Source organism: Paroedura picta, chromosome 1, assembly GCF_049243985.1.
Source record: "Paroedura picta isolate Pp20150507F chromosome 1, Ppicta_v3.0, whole genome shotgun sequence".
Classification (NCBI taxonomy): Eukaryota; Metazoa; Chordata; class Lepidosauria; order Squamata; family Gekkonidae; genus Paroedura; species Paroedura picta.
The window spans coordinates 115686288-115711900 of NC_135369.1; the positions used below are offsets into that span (position 1 = coordinate 115686288).

The 25613-nt window shown below is 41.1% G+C and overlaps 1 protein-coding gene across 11 annotated transcripts in view; it reads left to right on the plus strand.

The window, feature by feature from the left end:
- The window catches only part of TRDN (triadin), a 296487-nt gene extending 273269 nt beyond the window's left edge, over nucleotides 1-23218 (plus strand). For all 11 annotated transcript variants that reach the window (XM_077300566.1, XM_077300474.1, XM_077300511.1 and 8 more), the window contains 8 exons: nucleotides 1177-1224; nucleotides 2662-2682; nucleotides 8260-8286; nucleotides 9220-9258; nucleotides 9391-9435; nucleotides 11104-11148; nucleotides 13005-13034; nucleotides 20216-23218. In XM_077300566.1, coding sequence (XP_077156681.1) covers nucleotides 1177-1224; nucleotides 2662-2682; nucleotides 8260-8286; nucleotides 9220-9258; nucleotides 9391-9435; nucleotides 11104-11148; nucleotides 13005-13034; nucleotides 20216-20346 — 386 coding nt within the window. In that variant the 3' untranslated portion in view covers nucleotides 20347-23218. The remainder of the gene's footprint in view (nucleotides 1-1176; nucleotides 1225-2661; nucleotides 2683-8259; nucleotides 8287-9219; nucleotides 9259-9390; nucleotides 9436-11103; nucleotides 11149-13004; nucleotides 13035-20215) is intronic.
- The last annotated feature ends 2395 nt before the right edge of the window (nucleotides 23219-25613 follow it).

A 25613-nucleotide genomic window follows, 5' to 3' on the forward strand; every position in this document is an offset into this window, starting at 1 on the left:
AGCCAGGAACTGTGGCTTGATAAGTCCATGCATTGTTTGGAGTCACAAATATGTAATAAAGCAAGGGCATTACACAGTCTCTGTGTTTTTTGTTTGTTTGTTTGTTTAACTTAAGTAGTTGCTGTGTTGTGCTGTCTTACGTTTGGTGAGTTACCAGTTCTACAGACCTGAGCCAAATGACCGTCGCTTGATTTCCTTCCATTGTATGTGTGTGTGAAATTAATCTACAAAATATAATTTTGCACTTGAATTTAGCAGTGATGCTTCTTTGGGGTACCGGGGTACCCATAATCTCAGTAGTGCACAAAGGGGCATGGCCCAACCAATATTTCTCATGCCCCTCCAATCAGCTCTAGGGATGGTGAAATCTGTCACAACTCTTCTGCCAATGCAAAAGAGTATTTCCTTCCATTCTCCTTCCCAAGCTTTGTCAATGAGAGAGAGATTCTCATTCACTCATCCTCCCAGGCTTTGACAATGAGAGACAGAGGCGTTTACCCTCCTCCTGCCTTTTTCTCAGGCTTTCCCTTTGCACTTTGCTTCTTGCACGAAATAGTTGATCCAGTTGTGTTTTGAAGCATGTGACATAGTCCCATCTCAACCTTAGTTTGCTAGCTTGTGCCTGTCACAAATTCCTCTGAACTGGAGCACTGTAGTACATTAAGGTAGATGCTTTTTTTTTGCTCTATTTTAGCTCAGATGGGGAGTGTTCAAAGGTGGTTGGAATCAGAGGGGATGGGGTGGCAGCAGCATCATCTGTATACTACCTCTCACAAGGTGACTCATGACCATCTTACAGCGTGTGCTGATGCACATTCAGCTATGTGGCCCTTGAAAACACTAGGGGTAGGGGGAAAGGATTCTGCACCATGAGCCCACAGTGGCTTGAGTCACCACAACATTTCAAAATCTCTGTAAAATGGTGATAATGAACTACTACTGGCAAAAATTTAGCCTTCTCTTTTTACTGGCTTTACGGGGGGGGGGGGGTCAATATCTGTATCTGTGGAGGGGAGCCTCCCCATCTTCTCTTCCAATCTGTATGAAGCAAAAAAGCTGCCATTCCACTAAATGTCAGACAAGCTGTAGCTGCGAAGGAAATGTATGTGTGTAACTTGTTAGGGTTGCATATATAATGGCAAAATGGCTCTTATTTATGGTCCTTCTGCCTTCTAGAACAAGAGGTTGCTAAACGTGAAAAAGAAATTCCTCAAGGAAAAGCAGGTACATTTTAAAGTTTTCATCTGCACCAGATTACATTACTTGATCCAGAGAAAGCAATAACCCTATCATTGTACAAAACCACATGACAAAAGTGGCAAACACAGAACTGACAAATTCAGCAGAATAATCATAGAATCATAGAATCATAGAATTGGAAGGGGCCATACAGGCCATCTAGTCCAGCCCCCTGATCAACGCAGGATCAGCCCAAAGCATCCTAAAGCATCCAAGAAAAGTGTGTATCCAACCTTTGCTTGAAGACTGCCAGTGAGGGGGAGCTCTCCACCTCCTTAGGCAGCCTATTCCACTGCTGAACTACTCTGACTGTGAAATTTTTTTTCCTGATATCTATCCTATATTGTTGTACTTTGAGTTTAAACCCATTACTGCATGTCCTTTCCTCTGCAGCCAACAGAAACAGCATCCTGCCCTCCTCCAAATGACAACCTTTCAAATACTTAAAGAGGGCTATCATATCCCCTCTCCTTTTCTCCAGGCTGAACATTCCCAAGTCCCTCAACCTATCTTCATAGGGCTTGGTCCCTTGGCCCCAGATCATCCTCGTCACTCCCCTCTGTACCGTTTTATCTACGTCCTTGAAGTGAGGCCTCCAGAACTGCACACAGTACTCCAGGTGTGGTCTGACCAGTGCCGTATACAATGGGCCTGGAGCATCTGGCTTTCAGCCTGTTCTACATTTATCCCCCACCCACCCCAGAATCAAAAGGCTTATTCATTGTGTTAGAACATGTCTAATCAAATCAGCAATGACTTCCAAAGTGAACTGTAAAACACTGCTGGAAAATCATTGCTAATTTTTTCTTAGGCAGACTTGCCAATGGGATCCATTTCTCTAAGAACTTGGGGTACAAGGGTAGGATTGTGGTGATTTTTCTATAACAGTCCCTTTATCTGTATCCTCCCCAAGTTCTGGTCAGTTTAAAAACAATGCAAGCCTGTAGAGATCTGTTATTGTGTATTTAATCTGGTTTGTTCAACTGGATGTTTTATATATCTTTTTATGTAAAGCAACCAACTGACATAACAATTCTTATAAGTGTATATTTAACATATGCTGGGGTTTTTTTGATGCCTGACCATTGATAGAGGCAGTAACACTAAAACACATCTGGTCAGTGGAGGTATTAGTTTGTTTGCATGTATAGATTTTATTGAGTCTGTGCTTGATTAATAAATACTGGTGTCAAATTTTTATAATTGTGTTCCACCCTGTATAGGCTTAAGTTCATTTTCCTTACTGTTGACCTTTTTAAGTTCTTGATATTTGGTTGTGCCAGGATATTTTCTCTTGTTTTGCTTTGGACAGTATCTGTCAATATTACATTATTCTTTCAATTTGAGCCAGGACTAAAACTATCAGCCTTAACTCTGTCCTTTTATCTCTATTCTGACTTCTTTTTATTCTTTATTTTCTAGCCAAATCAAAGGAAACTACAAGTAGACAACATTCCATTTTCATAACAGCTCCTGGCTTGGTTTATATGCATGACATCTTGGTCTCCCCCCCCCCCCCCCCGCAAATGTTATAAAGTACAATAGCCATACTAACACAGCTTGCTAATTATGCTTGTGGTGTCATTGCTATTGTTCCTTGTATGAGTGGGTGATATTTACTTATTATCTTTTCTAGCTTACAATCAAATTAACTAAATGTCATTCACCAAATAATGTCTCAGCAGATTATGTTACATAATTTATTGCACCGTTTTGAAGCAGTGAACTTTCAGTCTGCTGGAACACACTGAAAATGTTTGGATTCTTTTCACACACATGCAAACATACAGGATAGGCAGTATATATAGTGGACAAAGCACTCCTCTGAGTCTAGGAAGGTTTATATTAAATTTCCACTCAGCCACTGGAGTCATCTAAGCCCAGTTCCTGGGGTGTGTCATACCATTCCATGCATGGGACACAGAGTCTCCCTGCATCCTACTCTGCTGGGGCCACTGGGCCTGCATGGAAGTAAGGACAAGTGGGTATGGGGGGAGTTGGTGTGAGAAATGACAAAACTGCTTCTTCTCCCTTAAGAATAGGGATGACTTTCATCCCCAGGTCCCTTATCAATCCAGTTCACTGACTCACATACCCACCTGCTCTTCCAGGTGAATATCCACACGAAGATCAACCCCAGAAATGATCTTTCCACAGGGTAAATGAGATTGTAGAAATGGAAAGGAGCATGAAGAAAATAGGAGAATTTGTATGTATGCTGTGCTGAGATCCTTGGAGGCAGAATAATATAAACTTAATGGATAAACATCAGCTATGGTTAGGATTTGAACTCTTTGACTGTGCATTCCCACAGTAGACAGTCCATAAAATGTCTCGTTTCCTTACAGTAATAGATAGATAGATAGATAGATAGATAGATAGATAGATAGATAGATAGATAGATAGATAGATAGATAGATAGATAGATAGATAGATAGATAGATAGATAGATAGATAGATAGATAGATAGATAGATAGATAGATGAAAGTAGTCATATTGCAATATAAATGTAATTAAAAGAGGGGACATGAGAAAGGGGACATGAGAAAACATGATGTGCTGCTGTTTCAGGGAGGCATACTTTTTAAAAATTTGTGCCAGCAGATCCACATATGTGCATCCATTGGTGAATTAAGGTCATCAGGAAGATAAATTCAATAGGGTAGCTTTGTTGGCCTGAAGAAGCAGAACAAAGTTGAGTCCAGCAGTACCTTTAAGACTAACAAAGGTATGAGCTTTTGTGTGCACGCACACTTCCTCAGATCCAAAGCACATGAGTAAATTAACATACAGCATAATGAGAATTCCATAGATAAATAGGAAAAACCACCAATTTGTTTTTTTTTTTTTGTATTCACTTGAGATTGAATTAAAGGTCTCAACATAATGGAGTAATGAGCAATATATAATCAACTAGAAATCAAGCCCATTTTATTCTTTAATAAAATGGGCGCTAGGAGCCTTATCTCGGCCCCAGGAACGGCTTGACGGCAGAGAGGGTGCTCCCGGGGCGAGAGGCCGGCTCGCCCCCCCCTCCCCAAAGCTGCAAAGTGCGTTCTCTTGCCGCCGAGAGTGTCCTCGCCATGGCGAGGATGCTCCCGGGGCCGAGAGAAGGCCGGCTCCCACCCCCCCCACCCTCCCCAAAGACACTAATGGCGTTCTCTCGGCCCCGGGAGCAAGGCCGCACCAGCGGCCGGGAGAAGGCGGCACGGCCCCCCAGAGAACTCACCGCATCGGTTGGCAGTCCAGTCTATGCGGTGATTCCCTGGCCGGGGCAAGCAGCCAATGGGGAGGTGTGCTTCACGCGGCTCCCCATTGACTGCTTGGCCCGGGATGGACACTCGGAGGGGCCAATCGCTCCTGATTGGCCCCTCTGAGTTTTTATCCCGGACAGGGCCCACCCTAACTCCTCCCACACAACCCTTACTCTTTTATTCAGTCCGCAGCGCGCTGCGCCGCGGGGCTGTTTAAAGATAGCTGACAGCAATTAGCTGAGACCTTGCCCTTATGCCCCCTTCCTCTCTTCTGAAGCTGGAAACATCTAAGGCATCATCTTCTTTGAACTGGAGCATTCGGCTATCAGGCAGGAGTCCAATGCAAAATAAATTCAGAAATCCTGAAAGTGGAATTGCCAATGCAAATTTCTGTAGTTGTCTATAAACTGTGTGTCAAATCCTTAGTAGTGTTGTTTGCCATGCCCAAAGTAGCCAGCAGGTGACAGCAGTGTTTTTGCTGGCTCATTCAAATGCTGTTTTTGTGCTGTTGCATTCTTGAATCATATTGTGTTTATACTCTCTCCCACCCCCCACCCCCAGCACCTGCACTGTCTGTTCTCATTTGACCACACTACTGCTGGCCCTAGTTGCTCAAGTGTCATGAAATACAACACAGTGCTCACTAACAGAACACAGTTCTGATGTCTAGAAAAATGCTGTCTCAAAAGAATACCTTTGATCTGACATATCCCAGGAAAGTACATTCAGTGTGATCGTGTGCCCTTTATACAAACTGACATGAAAGCAGACATTTTGGTGGTTCATGCTGCAGCACTTTCAGATGGAGCGTGTCAGGAGTTGAAAGAATGCTGCTTCGCAAACAAAATTTCATGGGTCTGATGCCAGAGTGATACGGCAGCTGTTTCAGGGCAGTTTCTGATGATAGACTTTCATAACCAGTGCAGGAGTTCCATGTATATCAACGCTATGATAAATTAACTTTTAACTAATACTGTCTGTGCTAGATCATGCAAAGATATTAAGAGTATGAAGTCCTAAATTATCTACACATAGATAATAAGAGCAATCAAAAATAATAATTGGCACTGTATTTTTAAAATAATAAGTAAAGCATCTTATTGCCTTTATCAGTAATTAAATGCCTTTGGCAGGAGTTGATTGTTTTGCAACATCAGAAACTTTATTTGCTTTTAAATAACAGTTAATACATACTGATTGATTCATATGGATAGCCGTGTTGGTCTGAAGCACCACAACAAAACAAAATCAGAGTCCATTGGCACCTTTAGGACCAACAAAGATTTCTTCAAGGCATGAGTTTTTGAGTGCACTTGAAAGCTCCCACCTTGAATAAATCTTTGTTGTCCTTAAAGGTGCCACTGGACTCTGATTTTGTTTTGTTGTACATACTGATTGTTATGTTATAACTCAATGCCTAAAAGAAGAAAGGAAGAGATTCCCCACTGCAATGAAACACCATGTCATTATTATAGAGATCATACTAGTTTGGATGTAATATCTGAACAAGCAGGTGACGGGTTCCTTTTCCTGCCAATGAACTCAAAGGTGATGTTGAGAAGAAAGGCAGTCAGTATTACCAGAAACGCACTTACAGATGTGTGCTGCAAAATGTGTATATTCAGCAGTCGGGAATGAGCTTAGTGAGAGGTAGTAATGTGGCAAAATGGATTATTGGTCAGTGTTTACGAGGTGATTACACCCTTAAGAACTCAAGGCAGACAACAGGTATATAGTAAAAGTAGTAACAATCTTTATTAGAAGGAAAATAATAAAAATATATCTAGCACGCTAGCAAACAGTCATATAGGGGAAAATAGAGTGGAAAAAAGGTTTCAGTATAATTACCAGTCGTGAAGAGTAGATAGGCAGAGAGCTGCAACATGAACCAGTGTGAAGGGAGTTTCCAATGGGTCCTGAATCAGAAAGCACAAGCACAAGAAAGCCACTGTTTATATATATATATTTTGGGAGGGGCTATGTGATGTAGCACAGATGAGCACATGATGGAATTTTCCATGGAGCAGGATATTGGGCAATGCCCTGGCCGGGTCTGGAGATGGGAGCTGATGGGCTTAGACAAAGGAGTTAAGGGGTCTAAGAAAGGGAGCCATCATGTCTCAATGGGTCTAGCTGCTGAGGTTGGGGGAAGATATTTCCCCTGACAGAAGGGCCAATCATCAGTCATATTTGTAAGACAACCTCCATTTGTCTTTTGCCTGTGCAAACAGACTTGAGATTTTCCTGGGCAAACAGACTTGAGCCAGGCCACTGAATCAGCACTACAATGGGGGTGGGGGAGGGAGAAGGAGAAGAACAATCCATGTTTCAGGCAGAGGCTTCCATTCTGAACCAGTGGCTAAGAGCAAGCTCTTAAGAGGGAGTCTGTCCTGGCTTGGCAGACTTTGACAGTATCTGGGTTTATTTATTGGAAAAATCAGGGATTGAATTCGGACCTTCTCTATGCCCCTGCTCTATGACAGAGCTTTTACACAGCCTATTAACAAATCTATGTATCAGTGTAACTTAAACATAAAAAACATGCCTATACCCTCTAAGATAAGTTTACTGGCAAACTTATGAAGCAGTCATAATTACTGCATTGTATGCTGCCCTTTCTCTGAAAAGCTCGGAGCTCTGAACATGGGTAACTCTCTCCTTTACTGTATCATCACAATAGCCCTGTGAGGGCAGATGAGGCTGACATATAAAGAATTGGTTCAAAGTTGCTCCATTGAGCATCACTGATGTGATATGAACCTGGGTCCTCTCAATCATACTCTAACTTGGGAACTGCTACACTTTCCTAGCTCTCAACATGAAGGGGCTATATATATGCTGAACTAAATATTTTGAATATATTTAAATATTTTTAAATATTTCAACAGAAAAGAACCCTTTTGAATCATAAAACCTACAGCATAAGACCAAATGCTCTCTTTTCACTTGTCCAACCCTATCATCCTCATGTTCATCCCTGCTTTATTTTTGCTTTGAGTTGTCTCTTTCAGATGTTTGCTCTCCTTGCCTCTTACTGGTTGAAAGAAATTTGTGGAGTTGTTTTTCCTTTTTTTTTTTTTGGTAGCCAGAATGGAAGGCGTATAATAATGGTTGATAAAATGGTGAAACTGTAAAAGTTTTAGATTTTTGAAGAAAAACAGGGGGAAATCCCTATACTTGCAAATGCTTATGTGCTATGAGGGTCCATCTTTTGTTATATAACTTACACCTGTTTGTATCTGAAATTCTTATTGGTGCTATAAGCTGCATCTGTCAAACTACTCTACATATTTAATCTTCCAAAGTATGTCTTTCAAATGTGGCATTTTTATGCATGAACCTAACCAAAATGCATGCTGTATTCCAGACTGATATAGTCCACACAAATGATGTATTGTAAGCTTGCCATGCATAAGGTATTGCAGTCATTTTCCTACTATTTCCTACAAAAATAAAGTTGTTTCTATATATAAATTACAAAATTAAACAAAACTATCAATATTACCAGATGAACATACTGATTAGAATAAGTATTCCAACATTGTGAAAACCTGATTGCAATTTTCATAAAACTCCTTATTTTGTTAATGTTTTCCCTGACTTACCTAAGCTAAGCAAGGCAGTGACCATGACTGGGTATAGCGGGTATGGGATTCTTTTTTAGCCATTTTCTGAAGTCCTTTCAGTTCTTAGTCAAATCCATTTTATCTGTTTGGATTACCTAGTCAACCATAACTTTAACTTTCTGTTCCTCTTTTCCTGAAGAACCATCAGCTGAAGTTACAATAGCAGGTATATATACACTTTTGTTCTGAAATAGCTTTTTTCTGAAATGTATTTATTTATTTTTATTGATTTATTACATTTATATACCACCCTTCCCTTCAACTTTTATTCTGCCCTTTCTCAAAAAGACTCAGGGTGGACAAATCTAGTGCATCACAAAACTGATGAAGAATAACAAATCGAGATGTTGAGTTCATATTTTTGAAGCTGTCTCGAGACAGGATAAAGAAAATTCAAAATAAAAAATAAAGCAAATAAAAAGACATATCAATTACCCTCTGTGAAAACTTGTTAAATTTAGTCCAGTAAGAGATTTGCCTAAAATTGTCAAGTATTCTGTTCCCACCATAACCTTTATTTGAAGTGAAATCCCACTGTGATTTACTTCCAAGGGAACATGCCCAGGATGAGGCTGTGAGTGCTACAAAAGAAGAGAATGATCTAGGTTGGCGTGATCAGGGGCAGCTTGCTCGCATCTAAGCAGATCTCTCGTGTGCTAGAAGTCATTGAACAAATCTGTGTTATAACATAGGATCATATGGAGGGAAGACATGAACAGTTCTAAGGCAGACTGCCAGATAGCTGCTGCTGTTCTCAGCAGGGGACATGGGAATGGCACTGAGGCTTCCAGCACTCCACCTTAGTTGATTTCAATCTGTCTCCTTGTGTGGAGTCACAGATGATTGACTCTGTTCTTGGAGACTGAAGAAGGGATACCGAAAAAGGACAAATGTGTACTCAGCATATTTTGGATAATGTTTTATAGAAGTCCATACTGTGACATATAAGGGGCTAAATATAGGAACTATGCCATGTCCGGGCATATATGCCCTTGCTGTTGCGGACAGTGTGAAACATCTCTAAATGTGTCTGAAATTGAAGTTGCAAATATCTAAGCCTGCTACAATTCAGTCATGATACCTTGGATATCTTTTTTAGACAAGAAGAAAGCAGTTGAACCAATGAAGGAAAAACAAGGTAAGGGCTGGATAGCTTTTCTTTAAAGCCATGTGAATGTGCTAATTTCACTAAAGATGTTAATGTAGCATTACTAAGCTAATTTTCAGATTCTTATAACCTGTTGTGTTTTCATCTCCTTACCCTATGTAGGAAAAACAGTACATAAGACACATTTGAAAGACGTAAAGACTAAAGGTAAGTGAAGGAAGGATGTAAAACTTTGCAAGCATATAAATCATGAGTCTAAGGAGTCATAAGCATCTCTTTACAGTGTATGCCAGATAAGTAAAGATTTGAGTTCATATCCTGAGTTAAATTACTTGTATTCTCTACATTTCTACATCTTCCAGAAATCATCAAGCTTAGTATGGCTTACATCTCTTATAGTTTCTATGCTTTTCATACTCAAAGGACAGATCCCATCTGCATCATATCTCTTCTCCATCATAGTGGAAATGTAAACATCAAACACATAATGCACTATACTTTTTCTATATGTAGAAAAAAGTATTTGCATCATGAAGCATTGAATGTTTGTTGTGGTATATGTATTCTAACTGGGCATTTTACTAAGGACATTGTAGCCCAGTTTGTGTCATCAGCTGTCTGTGGAAGTCCTGAACGAGGACCCAGAGAAGGTAATGGGTAGGATGAATGTCAACAAACTGCAGCTCAATCCAGAGAAGACTGAATTGCTGTGGTGCAATGGCAAAACTGTTTGTTGACCAAGGATTCTGCCTCTCCTGGAGGGGGTTGCTTTGTCACAGAAATATCAGGTTCATAGCTTAGGGCTTCCAGAACCAAGTTTGTGGTTGGAGATTCAAGTCTTCTCTATGGCATATAGCACTTTTCTTCAGCTTTGACTAATAAGTTAGTTTGACAAGCATGGCAATCTTTGCTCTGATCACTTCCAACCTAGATTGCCTTAATGTGCTTTAAAAGCTGTCCGTTTTTAATTGGGGCAGCCAGATTATTGATGAGGACTGGACAGAAGGCTCATATCACCATGTGCTGAAATGCATTGGCTGCCCATATGCCAGCATGGCATAGTGGTTAAGAGCAGCAACTTCTAATTGGATGAGCCAGGTTTGATTCCCCACTCCTCCACATACAGCCAGCTGGGTAATCTTGGGCTTGTCACAGCCCTGATAGTGCTGTTCTGACCAAGCTGTCCTGTCAGAAGCTCTTGCAGCCCCACCTACCTTACAGGTAGGGAGAGGAAAGGAAGGCAACTGTAAGCTGCTTTGAGACCCCTTTGGGCAGTGAAAATGGGGTATAAAAACCAACTCTTCTTCTTCTTGGTTCTTACCTTAAAAGCCCTAGATGAGTGGTGGCCAGGGTTTGTGGCCTCCTCCGATATTGACCAACCTGCCAAGTGACAGCCTCCTCACAAGCTCCACTTCCAAATCTCCTGCGCTGTTTTTGAAGAGCTCCCATAATAATGAGCCCAGAAGACTTTTGTATAGCTCCTTCTTAGCAGTCCTTCATATCCAAGATTTGAATGAAAATCTAAAGAAAATGATATTACTTGCATGCCTGTATGACAAAAGTGTCTGGATCCTCTTTCATGCAAAGAGATTTTCATATGAAAATCCATTTTCTTCATTATATCTATTGTTGCTTTTGTGCAAAAACTGAATATTCTTAAAATTCTACAGATTCTGTGAAATTTTAAAATGAATTTAATAGTAACCTTGTTTTGCTCCTGATTTAAAAGATTTTTTTTTAAATATCATATTTGAGCTTGCACAATGATTATTGCATCTGTTTAACTGGATAAAATTTTAATAATGCCAACATGCTTTTCATGCTAAAGTTGACCTTTGAATCAAAGTTAATTATATGTTTCTGTTTTCTTAACAGTTCCAGCAGTAAAAGAGAGCCATCAACATCGTAACGTGACATCAGGTAATTACTGTTTCCTTTTTATTTCAGTGGCATTGCACATTAACTAACTTTTTCTAGATTGCCATTAAAGAAAGGTGACCATTCTTTGTGAAAACTTGCCATTGGGTACCTATAATATCTTGTCATATTAATCATCCAAATTTGGCTTAGGGATACAATTGCCTTGCTGAGGTTAAGTAGGTCTGATCAGAGCCAGAATGGCAGACATTCTGGAAACTATTAGTTTGATACAGGTGTATTAATTTAGGTTTGCTCATTTGTTATCTTGAAGCAATGTACTGATCCTTTTTTCAGTTTGCAGTAGGAGCTAATCTAGAGTTTCATACTAATATATGGGGCTTCTGCATTCAAACCACACTCTGCCATTGAAGTTTGCTGGGTAATTTTGAACAAGTGACACACTCACATCCCAACCTACCTGATAGGTGATTGTGAGGATAAAATGGAGAAGAACAATGTACCTCCCTTCTAAAAAGTCATATGATAGTCTGATGAGATGTATAGAGGTTGAGAATGTACACTTTGGCGTTGGAACCATGCAGCCTAGTTCATAAACCCATTCCCAGTGTAGAAATGCTGGCACATACATGATATTCCACCACTTTAAACTAGTTTTGTATTCATTGTGGTGTGTTTGTCCCATGTGATACCAAGCTACATGCCCTCCTGTACATCACAGTGCTGAGTTTCAGCTAGTACTTAATCACAATAATAGGGGATGCACAAGAATCTATGGGGTATCTAATTTCCTCATTTCCTTCCCTGGCAGCCCCCATATCCTCTCCCCCTTTCCTGTTTCCTTTTCTTCCTCATGCCTACCAGTAAACCTACCTTTATCTGCTCCCTTATCTTCAGCTTTCCCCTTTTCCCGTTTCTGGCAACTTGTCTTTGGGAAAAACCTGGTCAAGTCATGCAGTGGCCACAGCTGGCCGGGTCCAGTTGTCTGGTGGCCACTGGGCTTTGTCATGTAGGGTGGGTACTAGGTAAGTCTCTGGTGGCTGCTGGCAAGTCCACCATCAGCAGACATGATGGAGGGCAGACCCTTTCAAAGGGACTTATTTTGTCCAAATCCCCTCTGTCCTCCCCCACTGTTTTCCTTGATAGAAATCAGAGTTGGAATGCAGTATCATTGGAATTGCATAGCAACCTTTAAAATGGCCATTGAAAGCCCAGTGGGCCTTCTTCTCTGAGTACGTTGTTTAAAAAGATTTCAGATTTTTGTACAAATTTGAGACTTTCTTCAGGTTTGTAGAGAGATATCCCCTAAATATCCTAAGCTCCACTTTGATGATTCAAACTCTATGGGCCAATTAATATGAATGATTTTTTTTACTTTTGATGATTTTTAAAAAATGCCAAATGCAACCAGTTATAACTCCACTGCACTATGTTGCAAGGATCTTTTCTTTTTTAACTGAATTCAGAATCAGAATGTGAGTCCAGAAAAATTGCAATATAGCTGTAGGTTGCAGAAATGGGAGTGTTATATTTGCAATTTACTCTAATAAGAAAAGTCATATCTTAGGGAAAAGATGAGTTTTTAAGTAGCAAAAAAATGTCCATGTTATGAGCATAAAAGACTATCCTTCTGCTTGAAGCAAATTGGGGTTTTACCCCCCTCCCAAAAAAAATCTTCTTATCCTGTGCAGTCATAGTGGTAGATAAGAGGATTGTCTCTTAGATGTTTGCCTGTGTAAAAAAGAGATGTTCTAATTACATTAACAAAATTGTTCCAGGGCATATTGTTGTTATCATTGCTTTCAAGTGAATTAACTGTGTTAATTGCAAAGAGATTGACTGTTACTATTAAACTGCCTTGTGTGAGCCCTCTGACTTGTGGATTTCTTTCCTTCCAGACAAGATTTCAAAAGCTGCAAAGTCAACAGGTAAATTTTGTTTAGGATTTTAAAGACAGCTGTTTCTTAGGTGACACAGTGTCATTGTCAGTTCTGTATAAAACATAAGTTTGTGATTAAAACATGTTATCTGTACTGAGAAAAAAGAGTCATTGGCCCCCTGAAAAAAGGTTTTATGGCCTGTTGGGAAATATTAGATAAATATGGTAAACATACTGCTGCTATTTGGTGACAGAGAAAAGGTAAACTGCCCTCGAGAGGAAACTGAAAGAAGAGATCTAGAATATAATATTTGACTTGCGTCCAGCAAGGAAACTTCTGTTGCTTTAAATGGATGAGGATGATTTCCTTGATAAATGAGTGCATATACATGTGTCATTTGATGCATGCGGAAATGGTTCTGAACATAGTCCTCTAATTACAAGACTAGATCTTGCAAGGCAAATCTTGCAATGGCCACATCACTCCTTTTTGTATTTATCTGTCTGAACACAACACAAGAAAACTACTCAAAATCTGAACTAAAGTAGAGGGTCAGGAACCAAGGGGTTGAGACCCAGGAGGTTTGCACTCTTGGGCTTCAGAATGAAGCTTTATTTGTTTGTTTGTTTATTTATTATATTTATATACTGCCCTCCTCGAGGGCTCGGGGCGGTTTACAGGAAAAGATACAGATAACATATGGTAACAGGTGATAACAGTAATAAAATTATAACAATAATAACTTAACATGCTCATAACAATAACATTAGAAAATAGAAATTGCAAGAGCCACAACTCAACTCTTACTGGGACTCAGTGAGTAAGGCCGATTAGTGTCAAATCATAGTTGGGGGGGGGGCCTTGGGGGCCAATTGGAAGCGATGGTTTGGGTCAACCTCAACCAAATGCCTGGTGGAGGAGCACCCTTTTGCAGGCCCCGTGGAACTGTTTAGGTTCTGTCAAGGCCCTAATCTCCTCTGGGAGCTCGTTCCACCAGGTGGGGGACAGAATGGAGAAAGCTCTAGCCCTAGTTGAGGTCAAGCGGGCTTCCTTGGGGCCAGAGACCACAGGATTTTGAAAGTAGTAGAGTGCAAGGCTCTTTGAGGAGTGTAGGTGGAGAGGCGGTCCCTCAAGTATACTTGGCCCAGACTGTGTATGGCCTTAAAGGTGATAACCAACACCTTAAGCCTCATTCGGAATTCAACTGGGAGCCAGCACAGCTGCTGGAGGATGGGCCGGATATGGGACCTCCGAGGTGTTGCTGTGAGGACCCTGGCAGCCGCATTCTGGACCAGTTGCAGTTTCCAGATCAAGGATAAGGGCAGGCCAGCATAGAGCGAGTTACAGAAGTCCAATCTTGAGGTGACCATTGCATGGATCACTGTGGCTAGGTGTTCCGGGGCTAAGTAGGGCACTAGTAGTTTGGCTTGGCAAAGGTGGTAAAATGCCAACCGTGATACCGTCGTGATCTGAGCCTCCACTGAAGGGGAAGCATCAAGTATCACTCCCAGATTCCTGGCGGAGTGGACCACTTTTAGCTGTACATCCAAATTGGGTAGATGCGCTTCCTCACTTGGGCCTTTACCTGCCCAGCCACAGGAGCTCCATCTTTGAAGGGTTGAGCTTCAGACGATTCTGCTTGAGCCACCCTATCACCGCTTCCAGGCAGCTAATGTTTCTGGGGGAGAGTCAGGGTGGCCATCCATCAGGAGGAAGAGCTGGGTGTCATCAGCATGAGCAAGAGGGCACATAAAGATGTTAAATAAGGTTGGAGAGAGAATAGCCCCTTGGGGGACTCGGCAAGCCAGTTGGTGGCGGCTTTTTGAGCTCTCTCCTAATGCTACCCTCTGTCCGCAATTCCGGAGAAAGGAGATAAGCCACTGAAGGGCAGTCCCTCTGATCCCGGTATTGGCAAGGTGGTGAGCTTATAGCTCATGATCTACTGCATCGAACGCTGCTGAGAGATCTAATAATATAAGCAGCGCCGACCCACCCTGGTCCAGCTGGCAACGGAGGTTGTCCATCAGGGTGACTAGCACTGTCTCTACCCCATGGCCAGGCTGAAAACCAGACTGGGATGGGTCTCGGACCGAAGCTTCTTCCAAGTATGCAGACAGTTGGTCCATGACCGCTTTTTCAAGCAATTTCCCCAGAAACACTAAGTGCGAGACAGGGCAATAGTTGGATGGCTGTCGTGGATCCAGAGAAGTTTTTTTGAGTAGCGGGTGAACCACTGCCTCTTTTAGACCTTCCAGGACTTCTCCTGTTGAAAGTAACAGTCTTTAAGTAAAAGTCTTTATTTGGAGAATCAGGACATAGATCAGCACATTACATAAGCTCTTAGACAGGAATCTTGACAGAGACACAGGGCAAGGGGGATGCAAAGCTGCCCATATGCCCCCTCCCCTATATCTTAGCTAGGGGAGGGGGCATATGGGCAGCATTTGGCAGGAACAATAATTCACACACAAAGAGCAATACAGTTCTCTTTTGATCCAAGGGGTGCAAGAGTAGCTGAGTCAGCCATCTGATGTTTTGACTAAGTTCCGAGTGAGAACAACCTTGAGATAAGGAAGTGAGAACTGGACAAGCCTTTGAAATGCAAGCAGAGATGAGAGATGGGAGTGGGCTAGGGAAGGTGCCACAACTCAGCAGAAAGATTTCAAGACAGTGACATTGAAATCAGGTGGGACACTGTTCCTCTGAATTTCTTATGTGTCTTAATATTCACATTTATACCATGAGAATTACTTCATCATTATCTTTGACCCATTCCAGTCTGTTTTCTGTCCTGGCCATGGGATGGAGACAGCTTTGGTCTCCCTGATGGATGACATTTAATGACAGCTGGATCAGGGTGGGTTGGCACTGCTCATGTTGCTTGACCTCATGGCAGTGTTTGACTTGATAGATCACAAACTTCTTGCTCACTGCCTTGGCAATGCTGGCATCTTCACCATCTTCACCAGTTGAAGCTACTAGTGCCTTACCTGACACCTGGTCACAGTGATCGGTGTGACTGTCACCTCCAGGCTAGATTTCTGTAACTTGCTCTATGTGAGTCTACCCTTCACTTTGACCCAGAAAGTGCAACTGGTTCAGAATGCAGCAGTCTTAGTCCTCACAAGAATGTCTTGATCGTTTCACATTCAGCCAGCCTTGAGACAACTGCACTGGCTCCCAGATGCTGTGGGATTGTAGGTAAATTTCCTTCAGGCCAGGCTGGATTCTGGAGATTTCTGGTGGAGGGATCACTTGGGCATGAAATTGGGGTCACTCTGGGTGGGCAGGTAGTTGTGAGTTCTTGCACTGTGCCTGCATTGGACTAGATCCCTTCCAGCTCTATGATTCTATGATTGTATGAATTCCAGTTCAAAGTGTTGATATTAACCTTCAAGATCATATGTGGTCTGGGCCTGGCATATCCATTTCACCGATTATACCCCCTGAAGAGTGTTTGGGTCTACCCATTTCAATAGACCGGTGATTCCTAACCCAAAGAGGTATGTCTGGCCTCAACCACGATCAGGGCCTTTTTGATCCTGGCCTCTACCTGATGGAACTCCCAGAAGAATGAGGGCTCTGTCAGAGTTGACTCAGTTCCACAGCACCCGCAAAATTGTGCTCTTCCACCAGGCCTTTGGTTGGGGCCAATGAACTCCAGAGATAATAATACCTAGAACATTGCCTGGGCTCCCCTTCACATGGCTCCCCCCCAAAAAACTCAGGCTATCTGAAATTTAAAATCTGAAATTGATATCAGAAATACCTTGACAGCAAGGAAAACCAACATGATTTGATTGTTTTAATAGGTTTTAATGTTATGTTAATGTTGAAGTTTTTATTGCTTTTATGAATTAACTGTTGTTTATATCAAGATGTTGGAAACTGCCCTAAGCTGGCTATGCTGGGAGGTGCAGTGAAAAAAAAATTAATTCTGCATCACCCTAAAAACATGCACATGAAAGAGCCATGTATGTGAGTCTAATAATGTGGTACCCAACTGAACAAGCATCACCCATCTGGAGAGGAAGGCACTTCTCATAGTAGTACAAATCTGTTGTGTTCAACATATTACTTTGGCCTTCTGGTAGACTGCACCAGCTTAGGGAAAGCAGTGCTAATTTGGAAATATTTCTCTTATGGGCCATGTTTCTCTGTGAACCATTTCATTAATCTGGCACTAAACAAAGGAAACACAAATCCCCAGTGCACCACAAGTGTCTTTATGGGAATTTGCTAGCATCACTTGGGTATTTTAATCTCTGGTTTACATCATTTGAGTTATCGCATGGGCCCATTATGCACGGCCACTGAAACGGCGATTTCGGGTCACATGGGAAACGCGGAGGGGGAAGACATGAAGCACACCAATTATGCACGTGGCGATCCCGGCGCCGCTTCTGGTTGCGCCCCAGTCACCCGGAAGCTGCGCTTTCTTGCGCGTTTTGCTGACGCAGCTTTTTCGGCGGCATGCACCGAAGCTGCGGCCAGTTGCAGCCTGCTCGTGCGTTATCGGTGATTTTAGTCGCCGCCATTCCACCCCGAATGTGCGTTATTGCCCCTGTGCATAATGGGTCATGGTCGTGACTTTAATCCTGCTTGTGCAGTGACTTGTTTGGGTGTTTACAGAAGATGACCCTTTGGTCAAATGTAAGAATAGTTCAAGGAATAGCCTCCTGTACCAAAGTGCATTTCATCACATAGTCAGAACATCTTATATAACAATATACCTCAGAGATTTTGTCTAAATGCGTATCTTGGAAGGGAGGGGCTTTAGCAAAATACCTCTCAATGGATTTATTTGTTAAAATACTTTCCAGCAATATGTCATATGATACTGAGCTTCAATATAACCCATTGGTTTCGGTTAAGAATGTGGAGGGATATTTGTTTACTAAAGGTTTCCTTTATTGTGCAAGGACGATGAGGAGGCTTGTTCAGGAGGCATGACCTTTGCTATTTCTAGCATAGATGTTAAAAGTGCCATTTAAAGTTGGCAGGTGAATTGACTCGGAACAAGTTTGATCTTTCTTTGTGATGCACATGAGCTAATGTTCCTGTCCCCCAGCATTTTAAACTATGCCAACAATTTCCTCACGGTAGCTGCTGTTGTTGTTTTGCTTCTGTAGTACCAGTGGGCTGTGATGATTAGAGGATGACTGAATTGGGCATGGCCCTTAAAAATATAAATTTAACAACTAGAGAAAACAGGACAGTCCTATCTCAAGCACTCATAGAGACAACATTGCTATATAATCTATGTAATACGGAAAACGGATTTTCAGTGTAAGCTTGTTAAAATCAGAATCACTTTGGATTCATTTCTTTCTCAGCTTACAAATCTTATGTTCTACTGCCTTCTGCTCTCACGTCACAGTACAGAAATCTAAAATTAGAGAATTATCCCACAGTTTTAGACATATATTTCAGACCAAAGCACTAAAAAAACTAAAATAACAACTGTTACCAAGATAATTCACCAGAATCCCAGTGAGCTTCCAATAGCACAGGAAAACTCATTCAGCAACAGGAATATAGGCTCAAAAGTAATCCATAAAAAAGGATGGGGAGAAGGGCCTCTAAAAACACATCTGCTCCTCTTTGTTCCTGACAATTCATTCTTTCCCATATAAGATCTATTTCTGTATCTTCTCCCTGTGCCTGGCCCACATTGCCCTGTCCCTGCAGTGGCCACCTCCATATGCTACATCAAGAGTCCCAGAAGATAACAACTGGTGGAGACAGTTTTCACCTCATTGTTCTCAGTCTAGCTACCTTCTAGCCTTGACCTTCCACTTTTAGCTATCTACCCATGTCATCATGAAAAGAGACAGTTCTTCCTAGCCAAAGAATTTAATTTTATAAAGACATACTGAATATTTTTTATCTAACCTTCATGAAACCAGACACTAAAAATGGAGCATGGTTTTGTTTTATATGAATCCATCTGAATGTTCATTTCTAAAAGAAATTAACTTAATGAAAGAGATCTGCTGGGTGACCTGTTCCTAATACTTCTGCATAACTCATTACATATTTTGCTCATGAAGGAAGAACATGGAGATTTGTCTAACGAGCGAATCATAGGTTTTGTATTCAGATCAAGATGCATGGGTGAGGGGTTTGTTTTATTTTTTATCCAGGCAGCTGGAGCTACTTTGAGACATCAAATATAAGGACCAACATCAAAAATTTATGCAAGGATAAATTGTTTTCCATAAGAGCACAAGCATTTACATTATCTCCTAAAAACTCAGGCTGGCTTCCAATTACTTTTTTCTTTTTACTCTGGGCCAGACTACATGTGACAACATCCCTAAGTTTGACTTCTAGACACCTCCAACATGCTAAATCTTAATGAGGATATTTTAAAATGTTGTGAGGGTCCAGTCCTGATTGTGCCTGCAGCACAGTGAGGTGAGGTCCTCTTGCTTCCCCCAGCTTGTCTTTGCTGTAACAACTGTGGCGGATAGTTTGCAGTGGTTTTGGCTCTTGAAAAGGTGCACTGGGACAAGAGCACCTCTTCCTGCTGTGCTTTTAAATCACCTCATTCATTTTTAAAATTGTGTTGGTGACCTTGGATTGGACCTGGGGGTACTTCCATGTCTACTTTGGCCTTCAGATACCTTATCATTCCCTGACCACTGTCTATATTTTGTGGGGCAAGTGATGATTTACACATGCAAGTTACAGCATACTGCATGTGATTTTGTTCATGATATACCGTATTTGCTGGCGTATAAGACGACTGGGCATATAAGACGACCCCCCAACATTTCCACTCAAAATATAGAGTTTGTTACATTACATTACAGTACTATGGGCCACTATGGGCAGCTATGTCTATCCCAACTGAAGTGCACCCGGTGTATAGGACGACCCCCCCATTTGGAGGCATGTTTTTCAGGGGGGAAAAGTAGTCTTATACGCCAGCAAATACTGTAGCTACATTTGAATCAAGTAGCACTTTAGAGATGAACAAGTTTTTTGAGTTAGAAGCTTTTGAACTTGGAGTCATTTAAAACAAGCATCTGCAAACTGGCATATTTCTGCTGTGAACCAGCATTTTCAGCTACTATATTCAGCCATAAACTGAACCATCCTTAATTCTCAGAACCATTTTCTAAGTAAAATGGTTCCTTTTGTTTTCCCTCTAACAAATGCCATAGTAGCACAGTATTGTCTACAGCTAAAGGTTTAACCACTCTTATTTCTTTCCTTCCCAGCTTCTGTCCGCTACTATCAGTGTGTCTTTCTAAATGGATACAATGGATATACATCACAATATCCTGTTACTCCAGTTCAAGACTCCAAAAGAAAAGGCGGACAGTTAAAGACAAGAACACAGAAACAATAGAGGCGCACAACCTGTGATGTTTCTTCAGTTTTGCACTTTATGCCTTCTGTGGAGGGCCATATGAAATCCACTGTCATATGTGATCATGGAAATATGATCCAGCAGTTACATGGACTTGGAGATGTTTTCTGCACTTGTTCAGGGCAGAAACAGTAAACGAGGGGCAGATGTATGAGAATTTGAGAGAGTATCCAAGTACCCCCTTCCTGGAGGAAAGGCTGTGGTGCTGAAATAGTACTTGACAGAAAGTAACATTTGTGTGCATGTGCTTGCATTTATGTGTGGTTCTTTCTTATTATGCCGTTTCTGGTTTGTGTTATCAAACCTTGTGGGAACAAAAGATTTTTCCATGTAATTATCTTTGGGACTAATGACCCACTTGAAACAAGCATCAGAAAGAATCATTTGTGCAATTGTCTGTATTCTGTTTGGATTCTGCTAAATTATGGATTAATACTAGAGTATTTCACTGAGTCACATGCCTGTTTTTGGGATACATTTATTTATTTCATTAAAGAATTCGGTGAAGAATTACAACATCACAATGGTTATCTTGAAGGTAAAATAAAAGTCATTTTTTTAATGTTCCCAAAACAAAAATGAGGGACAATTAGGGCTGAAAGCCAATGCTGGAATGGGTTTAAAAAATCCACACAGAATGATGCATAAAATTTAGAGAGTCAGCATTTAAGATCATCCATTGGAGTTTTTGCCAAACTGTTGCTGGCTATATTCAGTATTAGTGTGACATGTGTTAAATGGGTAGAGTTAGGTAATTACTGGTGCTGGAAAAACCAATGTAGCACTATATCACTGTTATTAAAACAGAAATAATAAATGCGCATTCTGGTTTAAATTTGTAGCTGACATAGGATTCGTCCAATAAGACAAAATATACTTTTGGTCAGTTTTGCTAGACAAAACTGAATCCCTTTTGAAGTTTCAGCCATACATCTTTCCTAACATTACACTTAATTGTTTTTATCTGAGTCATGAGCTGATTTCTCAGCACCAAAAAACATGCTATTGATTTAGGTAAAGATGTGTAATATTGCATTTCAGCTGTCTGTAAAAGTAAATGTTGTCATAATGTGCCCTTGCAAAGTATGTGTTTAATTTTATATGTATGCATTTAATCTATGATGTTTTATACTTGTATTTACCAAGTCAAACCTCATGAATTATCATAGGATAATTCTTTAAACAGACCATCATATGAGATGGAATTTATTTTGACGAGATAGCACCAGGTTTCAAATACTCTAGGGGCTCTGGCCTTTTTCAACCGAGTATAGATTTCTTTTGTTCATCTCAAGATTGAGCAAGGAATGATGAACTTATTGCTATTCAATTTTTTTTTACATCTGCTTTGTGAGGAAGGGGTAAGGTCCACTCTGTGTCAGACTGGTACCTAAATCACAAAGACACAGTCTTGGTGAGAGAAAGAACAGAATTATGTGGGTATCTTATCCTAGTGAGAAGAATAACTCGATGGGAGTAACAGACTTTTCCATGGATAAGTAAATAATGATATATATGTCAACATGATAACTTTCACAAAAAAGGATATTTTAAAATGAACTACCGCACTATTTCAGTGCCTTAGTGAAATGGGCTTCTGGTATGTCTCAGCATGAGCTGAGTGCCATAAGAGATGACTGAACTCTATTTTTGCTATCCTATCATTCATTTGTGATGAAAGAATTCAGACTTCTGGAACATAATACCTCATGAGAGACATGAAGACTTTTAACTGTGCCTGGTTATGTGGTGAGACTGCAGAGCTGGCATCACTTATTTCTGCCACCAGTCTACCCAGATCAGGAATGAACGACAAGAAATGAGGGGTGTAGAGATTTCAGAGACAGCTACGGGTTCTGGCCTGTTGTAGGTGAATGCCATCTGCATCAGACCTTCTTGTACACAGAAGGTTCTGTGACTTTTTCCCCTTATACTATGATATGTCTAGTAATTGTCATGCTTAATAAAATACAGTTGAATCTGCTTTCCTATGGCCCATTATGCACGGCCGCCGAAACGGCGATTTCAGGTCACATGGAAAACGTGGAGGGGGAAGACGCGACGCACACCAGTTATGCACGGGGCGGGGTGCGACGGCGGCAAAACCCAGAGTAACCGATTATGCACGCGGCGATTCAGGCGCCGCTTCTGGTTGCACCCCGGTCACCTGGAAGCTGCACTATCTTCCGCGTTTCACTGACGCGGCTTTTTCGGCGGCATGCACCGAAGCTGTGGCCGGTTGCAGCCGGCTCCGTGCATTATTGGTGATTTTAGTCGCCGCCATTCCACCCCGAATGTGCATTATTCCCCCACGTGCATAATGGGTCTATGAGCTGCCCATTTCAAATATAGCTTTGCTTAAGCCCAATACAACAGGACTTCCTTTACATTTGAGTTGAATATGGCTTATTATTGGGCGGCTTTATTTATTTATTGAGCTTTTTAAAATGTAGTTTTAGTAAAGCATGCCTCTCCCCAATGCTATTGAACAGAAACAAGTAAAATAACTTATTTGGAGTTCCATTCTCCACCTTTTTGCTCCTAGTGTCAATATGGAACAGAGGAAACAAACAGCTGATTTTAGTCACAGTGTAAATCAAATGTATGCCACTAATCTGAGAACTGGTAATTTTTTAGTTCTTTGGACAAGGAAAATGTTGGATCCTTCCACAAATTGATTTATTCTGAAAACTTGATAAGCCATTACTTGAAGTGCATGCTTTAAATAACCCTCACTCTTAAGAATGGGTGTATTAACTGCTAAAATTTTTGCAAAGAAAATTGTGCTGTCTAATAGTGATGTAGTTAATTTTGTATCTGTTTTGGAATTTGAAGAAGAAATTTATTTGTACAGGTAGTTGTTTTTTTTATTTATGTTTCTGAGAAAATGACTTTTCCGTCTACAATATATAAACAGATAGAAGTGGTATTTTAACTATTTAGAAGTAATCACTGACTAATTCTGTTTGGTATGGGCCACATTTAATCTGTGAGCTGTCACAACTTCCCATATGATTCTAAGCCAAATCCATATTATCCATGTTTTTAATCCTGGATTGTGGTTTTATGTGAAGAGAAACAGGCAAAATTCTAGGGACAGTACTTCCAATCCACATAACAACCCCATGTTACGACACAATCTTCTGCACAAAAATACTGGTTCCCTGTGTTTTAATGGTTGGCTCTTGCAATGGAAGTATAACATTCTCTCAGCACATGGAGACTGGAATAACAAAGCTTTGCTGTATATCTAAAAAACACTGTAAGCAATTCAGATTGCTCAGGTCACACTCTTGATTCTGGAGAAGTCAATAACTGCTACTGATAGCCATGGTTGTAAAATTTTATTCTGAAATATAGGCAATTTGCTTCTGTCTATTTTCAAGGATTGTGATTTAACATGATTTCTGTATTTGTTTCGCTCTCCTTTCCAATAAGTTAGTAGTCCCAAGAAACCTGCATGAAGAGGGTGCAGGTACAGGTGCTAAGACAAGTTTTGTGTTTTGCAATATTAATCATTAGATCAACATGCTGGGTTGGGTTGGATTGGCAATTACCATTGATTCCCCCTTCCTACTACAGACCCCCCTCATGTCATTCCTCAAGGTCCCCTATCCAGCAGCACTTTGGGAAAGTGGGTAAGCTGCAATGGGCTGGGGAGAGAGAGAAGTTCTATTCTGCCATTGGAAAAATTAGCCTGTTTTCAACATGTTATATGGCCCTCCATATGGTGCGTAAATAAGCAGTAAGCAAGGTATAAACATAGAAGTAGGCATAGTGGTTCATAATTAAGCAGAGAGACATAGGTGACAGAAATTGCTTAAAAACAGATAGACCAGGCTTGCATGCAAATAAAGACAGTAAACATATTGGAGGAATAAAAGGAAGGAAAGGAGATTTAAGGATTATTACATGGCAAACAGAAGAGGATGTATTTTGAAAAGGGAGTTAAAAAGGAGTTTTGTGGGATGATAAAAAGGAAAATGTAATGTCAAAGTGGGGAAATTGATGGAGCCAAATGAGGCTTGGGAAATTGTGGAGGAATGCTGGAGATAAGGTGGATTGCATTGAGATGCATAATAAGAAGCAGACCAAGAAAAAGTGGGGGAGTATATTTTGAGAGACAGAGCCTAGCAGGAAAAAAAGAAATATATGTTTTGTAAAAATGGGGGAAACAGCTATGGAGAGAGGCTTAACCAGAAAACCTCTAGTGTTCTTATGCAGTAACCACAATGGCTTTATTCTTAAAGTATATAGTGCATAGTATCTTAACATTGTAATTGAGGTAACTAATAGTAGTTAGAAACAAGGGGGCACATTGATTCTGATCCAAATCTTCCATAGGAATACCTATAGATGTTTTCCAGATATATATCACTACCCACGCTCCTTGCTCAACATGCATGGACAATATGGCAGGCTGTTACAGGCAATGAAGATGCTATATCCCTGTCCAGATTTCCCTGATCTGCTCCTCTAAGACAGTAGTTCCATTTTGACATGGACCCAGATGTCCAAATTTTCTTTATATACTGACTTATCCAGGGCTTCTACAAGGTTTTTCTGTGCCCTAGGCAAACTATACTATTGACAGATTCAAATGAGTAGCCGTGTTGGTCTGAAGTAGCACAATAAAATCAAGAACTGATGGTCAGTTCATAGTCTGAGGAAGAGTGCTTGCACTCGAAAGCTCACGCCTTGAATAAATCTTTGTTGGTCTTAAAGGTGCTACTGGACTCTGATTTTATTATAATATTGACATCCATCTATTGCAGCATTCCATTTTCTATAGTAGCGATCCCCAACCTGTGGGCCGCGGACCACATGTGGTCCTTCGACTAATTGGAGGTGGGCCCCAAAGGACGCCTTCTCTTTCTCGCCCCTCCCCCCAGCCCTTTACAACACACTTCATTGTTGTGGCGTGTCTGTATCTTATTTTGAAGGGATGTTTAAACATTACCATAGCAATCAGAGCGCTAGGGCAGTGGTTGAGAGTAGAGAACTACCCCCCCCCCACTGGGCCTCAGTAAAAGGCATTGAGCGGTCCCCGGTGATAAAAAGGTTGGGGACCACTGTTCTATAGTACCTAACCAGATTTTTTGAGAAACCTGCAAACATCAAGCAAGGTATATCTGCCCTCCCCCCCCCTCCAACACACACACACACACACACACACACTATGAACATCAAGCAAGTGGGAGTTAATCTCCTGATCCTCTGCCATCTAAATGAGATCTGAAGTTTGT